At 38.9% G+C, this 8,515-nt stretch overlaps 1 protein-coding gene across 1 annotated transcript in view; it reads left to right on the forward strand.

The window, feature by feature from the left end:
- The window catches only part of ppl (periplakin), a 35,568-nt gene that overhangs the window by 20,510 nt on the left and 6,543 nt on the right, over positions 1–8,515 (forward strand). The window contains exons 6-16 of the mRNA XM_014020296.1: positions 1,078–1,119; positions 1,292–1,453; positions 1,532–1,639; positions 4,513–4,608; positions 4,693–4,815; positions 4,922–5,068; positions 5,631–5,782; positions 5,857–5,966; positions 6,955–7,112; positions 7,202–7,380; positions 7,795–7,933. Coding sequence (XP_013875750.1) covers positions 1,078–1,119; positions 1,292–1,453; positions 1,532–1,639; positions 4,513–4,608; positions 4,693–4,815; positions 4,922–5,068; positions 5,631–5,782; positions 5,857–5,966; positions 6,955–7,112; positions 7,202–7,380; positions 7,795–7,933 — 1,416 coding nt within the window. The remainder of the gene's footprint in view (positions 1–1,077; positions 1,120–1,291; positions 1,454–1,531; positions 1,640–4,512; positions 4,609–4,692; positions 4,816–4,921; positions 5,069–5,630; positions 5,783–5,856; positions 5,967–6,954; positions 7,113–7,201; positions 7,381–7,794; positions 7,934–8,515) is intronic.

The following is an 8,515-nucleotide window of genomic DNA, read 5'->3' on the forward strand; positions in this document are numbered from 1 at the left end:
TGAATCTGACGTGACATGTTCGTACGAACCCTTTGTACGAACAAAAGTAAGAGAAATTTAGGATAAGAATACGAACATGTTCTTGCATGAGACCCGTTGTGTCCTTGGGCGAGATACTTCACCCACCTTGCCTACTGATCATGGTTGGAGGATCCAGTGGTTCTGGTGCATGGCAGCCCCCCCTCTGTCAGTGTGCCCCTGGGCAGCTGTGKCTACAATGTAGCTTAGCACCATCAGTTTGTGAATGTCTGTGAATATTGTAAAGCGTCCTGGGGTCGTTATAGGGCTTGATAAAGTGCTGTATAAGTTCATTCCATTTAAAAGATCCATTTATATATCTGTTCTTTTCTAAAGGATCTCTCGGATGGAAAAAACTTAACTGAAACATTTACATTTCATCAAATTTATATCAGGTGTTGAAACAGGCCTAACATTCTGATAAGAAATGGTTATCGCCCACTGCTTCAAGCCCAAGTGTTMAACTAAGATCCAAAAACTACAGTAATATGTGAAGAAATAATGTACTCGTTGTGTCATTCCTTAACTGTCCTGCTGCCCTTGAGTCAAAACAAACCACAAGGGCTTAATTGTAAAACTGTGACTTTTTCCATGATCTCTGATATTGCCAGATCTTGCACTTAGAGTATATGTTGTTGGATTTTATTACTCTAAGTTATTACGTGATTTTTTTTGCACAAAAAAATACAGGTTGAACAAAGATGCAAGGAAAACAGCATCAAATGACACTTGTAAAAACTATTTTTTTGTCCTTGAGACTCAGAAATTTGAGCCTCTTGGAGGACATTTAGGTTAAGTCAAGCCAGGGTGTTGTAAGAAAGCTCAGCTTTGTTTCATAGTACACCTCTCTGGTCTTATCATTTCTGATGATTAATGGTTACCTTTATGGCTCCCCACCTTTACTTGTGCTAACAATCTAGACTCCGGCTTTTGTTGTAAAGTGTTTGAATTATTTACCTGTGGTTTTTTTTTTTAGTTCTCTGTTCATTTAAGTGTAGTCACATGTGACCCTGATGATTTTTGTCTTGTTCTTCTCTGTTTTTTTGTTTGTTTGTGCAGGAATACATCAGCAGCCTTCAGACGAAATACAGCCAACTGCTGGTAATAAATCTACACTTTTAAACTTTAAATAAGTGTATATATATTGTTTTATTTGCTAAACAGATCCATGCTAAAGTCAACATAGACTGCAGGAGTTCATATATTTAAAATGTGCATTTAACTTACATTTTGTGACACGTTTTGCTGTAATTTTTTWAAATCTTTCTTTCAGGCCAGCTCTGCAGCTCGTCAGCGCCACCTGCTAAGCCTGCGGGACTACATGCAGCACTGCACCAATGAGCTGTACTGGATGGACCAGCAGGCCAGTGAAAGGATCAACTACGACTGGAGTGACGCAAATTTGGACTACCCTGCCCGTCAGAGGCAGTATGAGGTATGTTGAGACACTTCCTATAAGGATGAGCAGCAATAAATGACTAAAACCTGACCTCACTGTGTCTCACCCCAACAGAACTTTATCAGTAAGTGTCTGGAGTCCAAAGAGGCCACCATCACCAAGCTGAATGATGATGGACAGAGTCTGATTAATGCAGACCATCCTGGGAAGAACGTTATTGAGGTAAAAACTCATCTGTTGGCTCCAGTTTGACTTTTTCTTTCCAAGAATATCTGGGCTTCTTTGATACGGCTGAGAATCTTTACTTGACGATTCCACTAAGACTGAGATGGTGGTGATGCTGTTCAACAAATGATTATTCATGCGTTTGGAACGTCTTGAAACTTAAATGACTTTAACTTATTTTACATAAATAAARACTGAGTTAGATATGTTAATGTCTAATAAAGAGTGCACATAACTCCAAAACCCTTAGAATCACTGACTGCTGATCAAAACTGATCATAGATGGGGYGGCTATGGTTGAGTGGTTAGGGGAGTCACCCTCCAATGAGAGAGCTGAGGGTCAGATTCCACTGCTATTCAATCACATGCTGAAGTGTCTCTGAGCAAGACAATGAACCCACTGCCTCTGTGTCCCATCAGTGAATGAATGTAATTTAAAGCACCAATTTGTCTCTATAGATTGATTAATCTAGATTAGCTTTGTAAAGAGACACAGAGTGCCATGTTAATGGGTAAATGAGGCTGCGTTGCCAACTTAACGACTTTGTCACTAGATCTAGCGACGTTTTAGACCCCTTTAGCAACTTTTTTGGGAAAAAAGTCACTAGATTTGTCCGACAACTCTAGCCCCGGTGTTTTTAGAGACTTTTAGGAGCTTTGGTGACAGCATTTTCCAAGCACCTTTTTCCTTTCCTCCTCTGTTCCTCCGCAAGCAGCGAGCGCGGAGGTGAGCCCCTCCCCCTTCCTAAAGCCGTCCGACTCACTGAAGCCTCTTGCAGCACCCCCAACCCTACCCCCAGCCTCGGCTGAAGTCAGCTGAGAGGAGAGACCGCTGCAAATGAATCACGCATGCGCAAAGCTGYCACTGCTTCTATGTGGTTTACAAAGCGGGATGTAATATTTATTGTAATGTTTTTCTCTGGTACTGTCTCTGTAAACTAAATCTCTGGACCCTGTTGTGTTTGACTCACAGATCAGTCACTTCACCTCTTCCTCCCTGTGCCTGGTGACATCGAACAGTCTGCAGATTAAATTTAAGATTCCCACAAATTTAATTTATGTGAATCTAAGCACTGAAGTCAAAAAATTATTTTTATTTCGTTAAGTTTAATTGCAGTTCTAAACATATTTATTTTGTTTTTATTCACTTTTTTCTCTTCATCATCTCTCCTATAGCTCAGATCACAATTATTGACAAACATCCAACTATGCAAATTAAGTGATGACATCATCTAGCGACTTCTAACGACTTTTAGGACAGCCAACAGGGACTTTTCTTGCTCAGGAGTTGGCAACACTGAAATGAGGACACAGACTGTAGTTGGAGTAYCCTGCTTGGAGAGGAGGGTACTAAATAAGTACAGTTCCTTTACAACAAGCTGACTTAACATTAACACAGTAGAAAAGTTTTTGCGACTAATATGTATCTCTGGAATTTTATTCACAAATCCAATGTTTCAAGTTGTTCTAAAGACAGTGATTCTAATAACATCAACTATTCCACACTATGGAGGTATTGCTCTTTTGGGGTATAGGGTGGGGGATTGGTCTGCTGAAGGGAGCAGCAGGAGCAGAGTCGCAGAATGGCTCTTGACCCTTATTRTGTCACACAGATCAAAATATGTCCAAGTAGCCTATGTCTTTTTAGGGTTTTAAGTTTCATWATAATATGACTCTTACCACAGTTGTGTCTGTGCTGCAGCATGCTTTTAGCCAGACTTTGTGCCAATAAAATTAGTTTTTATTTCCTCCTCTGCAGCAAGGCAGAGGAGGAAATAAATAATAATTAAAAAAACAAAACTCAGAACATTTAAATCTGAAAGGAGTCCAGCTATGGTGATTTGACTTAAGAAACCTGTAGCTGTGTTACTGGTTTATACCACAATGTTGTCATACTGCCCAAGCCTATTGCACACAGAGAGATATTCTTCAAAGTTTCATGAACAAAAGATGAATGTGATCAGGTTCAGGTTCAGATTTATTCGGGTCCCAAAAGGGCAATTAATGTTACAGCAAGGGCATAGTACTTATAAGACATAATAAAAAAGTTCAAAAGTTCAAAAAACATGTATGCAAAAAATTTTAAAAGATTATAACAAATAAGATACAATACAGTGCGCCAAAACACAACAAATATAAATCAGTGAACAGTTACTACTAACATTCATAACAAGGAGCCCCAACATTCAGATGTGAGTCCCCCTACTTTGTCTTGCATTAAAAAGAGAAATAGCTATATGGATGAAGGAATACTTGTACCTGTTACTTTCCATACAGAGAAGTCTGAACCGGCGGCCAAAAGGCAGAAACTGGAACTCAGTGTGTAAAGGATGAGAACTGTCAGCAAGAATTGTGCTAGTTTTTCTGGTGATCTGTCTATTAAACAGTTCAGTAAGTGAGCATTGATGAACTCCTATGATCTTGTTACTTGTCTGCTGAGTGCATTTTTTGACTTAATGTTAAGATTTCCAAACCAGCAGAGGAGAGCAAAGGTCAACACAGRCTCAACATATGATTTATAAAACAGAATCATCATAGACTTGTCAACCTGAAACTTTGAATGAGTTATGAAACACAGTTTGACTGCGACATGTTTCTATTATTTATATTAAGGGAAGCAGCAGTAACTCAGCAGCGACAAACAGAGCTGATAAGCAACAAACCTTCTGACTTAGAGTAATATTAACAAGATCAATTTTTGACTTTCAAGATTGGATTCAGAATTATTCGCAATGCCATGCATCTAAAAATAGATTTATACTTTAGTCCATCTGTATTGGTTTAAATGTTGTTGGTTTTTTTGTTTGTTTGTTTTTGTTTATAAAACTATTTTCCTTTTTCTAATCAATAATCCCTCCTGATGTCATAAGGCTCACATGGAGGCGGTCCATGCTGACTGGAAGGAGTATCTGAACCTGCTCATCTGTGAAGAAAACCACCTGAAACACATGGATGAATACCACAAGGTTAGATAGAGAAGAGGGGTGACGTGTGAGCACAAACAGTTAAACAGTTCATTAATCTCTGGGTTTGGATCTGCTCATGTGCAGTACCACAAGGAGGCCCGYGACACACAGGACCTGCTGAAGCGACTGGATACAGAGGTGACCCAGAAGTACAACCCAGAATTCAAAGATGTGTATCAGATGGAAAGCCTGATAGGAGAGCTGGATGTGAGCATTTTTTACCTTAACACAAAGAAGGGTTCACAATGTGACTCAATATTCGACAGCAGCATTAACATTTAGTGTGTGTGTGTGTGTGTGTGTGTGTGTGTAGGACCAAGCCAAGGCTGTGGAATACTTAGATGAACGAGTCAAGAATCTTCAGAAGAACAGCTTGCAGGTTTTGCCCCTGAAGTACCGCAGGGAAACCCCTCAGAAGGTGCTGCCTGTTGAAGCTCTGTGCGAGTTTGACACTGAGGAGGTACGAAGCGTCTGCTTTTTCTGCAACTCAATCTCCYCTCATCTCATTTGACGTGACTATTTTAGGGCTAAGCAGCATAATCTGCAACTTTAGCTACAAAAAGTSCTGCTTGTTTTTCCTAAAGGTGCAGGTTTCTTTCAATAACCTAGTTTGTTTTTTTCATTTTATTTGTTTGTCATGCTGGAATTCGTACTTACAAGTTTTTTGTTTCTATTTTATTTAGTAGGAAAATGTAAATGTCAAAGGTGRCTGTTAAAACAAACTGTTGATAATTTCTAAAGAAAACAATAGCTGTTTTTAGTCATTAACATTTTCCTGGTCAGATTAATCAAATTAAAAATGAGATGATCATAGTTTAAAATTTAGGCGTTCATAATGCGTTTCTTGAAGGATACCATTCCTTGACCTTTTAATTTGTAATGTTTTGAATTGACTACTGACAATAGAAATAGAATTTAAATGTTTTAGGAGGACCTGAGATCTGGCCAAACTGGTTTTCATAAAGAAWATTCCATTACCTATTACAAAATGTTGCCCAACTCTAATTGCTGGACTTGTGCAGGGTCAGATTGCCCGTGGTGAGAGGTACAGCCTGCTTCGGAACAACGGTGCCAAATGGGACGTTAAGGATGCTGCTGGCCGAAAACACACCGCCCCAGGTGTCTGCTTCATGATCCCGCCCACCGACCCAGAGGCAGTCACCATCGCTGACAAGTGAGTATATGTTATAACTCAGCTCATTTTATTCCAGAGCGGTGGCAGCAGCATGATGTGTTGYGTTCTTGCAGCTTGGCCAGCCAGCTGAAAGGTCTSAAGCAGAAGATGGGGAGCAGCAAGGCCACGCTTCAGAAACGATACGATACACTGAAGCTGGAGAAGGGGAGCGGCACAGCTACAGGTACAGGATGCTCACTGCAAACCTTTCACTCCTGCATGCTGTGCAGTTTGACTTAGGTTGTAAACTCATGACTAAAATATATATTTTTTTGAAAAACAGAAAAATGGAATTTTTGGTCATTCAATTAGCACAAGTAGAGCGAATAAAACAGTTTGTTGTCTGAAGTTTATTAAAAAATTATTTAGAAGTGATAAAAGATGYCAACAGGTATTTCAGCTGTTTTGAAGTGGGTTTCTGTGTAAATGGAATTTAAATAGTGTTTCTGTGAAAATACCGCAAGTTTTAGCCACGTTTTTCAATGCTCAATGTGAATACGGAGAACTTGGCTGAAATTTGCTATTTCTGTATTTATAAACATAAAGGTATTCATACTGCATAAACTACAATACAATCTTGGGAAATGTGATCTTTTTTAGTATTTTTAAGAGGGTTAGGTTTGGACACTACAAAGGAAAAAAATAAACTAAAAGAACAATCAAAACAAAGACAGAAAAAGAAATATAAAAAGGCTAAAAAAAAATAATAATAGGTAACAACAAAGCAAAGACAAAATGGAAAAGATAAAAGAAAACAAACAGAATAACCAAAGAAAGAAAAAGAACAAAGAGAAAATGATTAAAAGAAAAAAATTCAAAACTTTTGCACAAAACCCCACTACCTAATGGCTGGCATGTCTTTTTAACATGTCTCAATTTAATAACCTTTATGTTCTTAAACAGACAAACTAAATAAAACTGGTTAAARCATAAGAAATGTCATCATTGTGTAAATATGAAAAACTAGCTGTTCAGTCGCTGCAGCAGCTGTAATTTTCCTCAAAAAGTTCTTAATTAGAAAATATATATACATAACGTGTGTGTGTTTGTATGTGAGGGGGTGGGGTTTGTGTGGGTGGGTGTGTAAAATGAAACATTTGAATTCAGGATGTGAAACATTTTACAACAAGGTCATTTTTGTATGAACGACACATTTCTGYGTGTGACTGCAGACAAGCAGGAGCAGCAGTGCCGCCAGCAGATGGCCGGTCTGGATAAGATCATCAGTGACTTGGACAAACAGGAGAAAGCCATTTACTCTCGAATTCGCCCCCCTCTGGAGCAGAACAGACCACTTCAGGACAGCGCTGACCGCCTGCAGGATTTAAGGGTAAAAACTTGAACCTTTCACAGCTGGCCCTGTCTTCAGGAAGTAAAGAGAGCATTTCAATCACTGACTAACTCTGTCTCCTTGCACAGGAAATTTCTGCAGCTGTCAGTAAGATTGAACCAGAAAAGTCGTCCAAAGTGAAGGAAGCGAGGACATTCCTAGCRTCAAATGCAAACTGCGCCAGCGCTCCCCAGCTTCACAGCAAGGTGGATGAGGCCAATAAGAAATACACCAAGATTGAGCAGCTCCTTCAGTGCTCTCAGGACAAGTATGGATTTCTGTTATTTTTTCCATACATGTTAGCATTCTTTTAGATTCTTCAGCCATACCAGAATGAAAAGAATCAGCTCCTTTAGCTCCTTTTAAGATATTACTGTCTTTAACYACATCTTCTTCTTTCTGTTGTTGCCTTTTTCTGGGTTGCCACAGCAAGTCATCTTCTTCCATCATCCTCTGTCCTCCCTAACTGCATCCATATTTCTCCCTTTTTTGACCTTCCTCTTTGCATTTTTCTTGGCAGCTGCATTTCACTTTCTCCCAATATACAAACTGTCCCTCCTCTGCACATGTTAGACACAGACATTTCCATATCTCCACTGAATTTTTTAAAATTCAACCTGAAACTACAAATTTACCAACTTTTGTGTATTTTTACTCACTTATAAACTGCACCTTATTTCAGAATGAAAAATTCCAACCAACTGGAGCAGTCTCTTCAGAATGGAAAAACCTTACTGTCCACCTATGAGAACAAGCTGGCCCGGGAGGAGGTTGCTCCAGCTGACCTGAGCTCACTGGAGAAAACACAGCGGGAACTTGCAGTAAGAATTTGTTTACAGCACAGTCCTGAGAGCAATATTGTTTTTGCTTGTGTCTATGTACACTTCCTATAAAAAGTATCCACTCCTTGGATGATTTACCCTTTTTATTGCTGTCATAAATCGGTCATGGTTAAATATACATTTTGTGCATACAACAGTAGTTTTGCAGGCAGAATCAGATTGTCCACCAAGACTTCCCTGTGTGTTAAGGCAGGGGTTCTTAACCKTTTTGACCTCTGGGCACAATTTGTTGAACAAAAAGTGGCACGAGGACAGAGAGATCAGACATTACCAATGTATGGATCAAAAATGATAATTATTCTAAATCTTGGTTTAATTTTTATTGTATTTACATCATAACTAAACTATCATAACTAACATAACTAAATTAAARAGTAACTTACCCCAAAATAAACTTTTTTAGCTGATAAACTGCCTAGAATGTGTCTAAAATGTTATATAGTACTGTTTCTGTCCTTATTTTGATGTTTTTGTGTGTATTTGTTCAAATCTGTAATATTTGGTCTAAAAACGTCTTTTTGCTGCTCATATGGGTAGAGCAGTGGTACTGCAGGCTAATTT

This window comes from Austrofundulus limnaeus, unplaced genomic scaffold (assembly GCF_001266775.1).
Source record: "Austrofundulus limnaeus strain Quisiro unplaced genomic scaffold, Austrofundulus_limnaeus-1.0 Scaffold248, whole genome shotgun sequence".
Taxonomy (NCBI): Eukaryota; Metazoa; Chordata; class Actinopteri; order Cyprinodontiformes; family Rivulidae; genus Austrofundulus; species Austrofundulus limnaeus.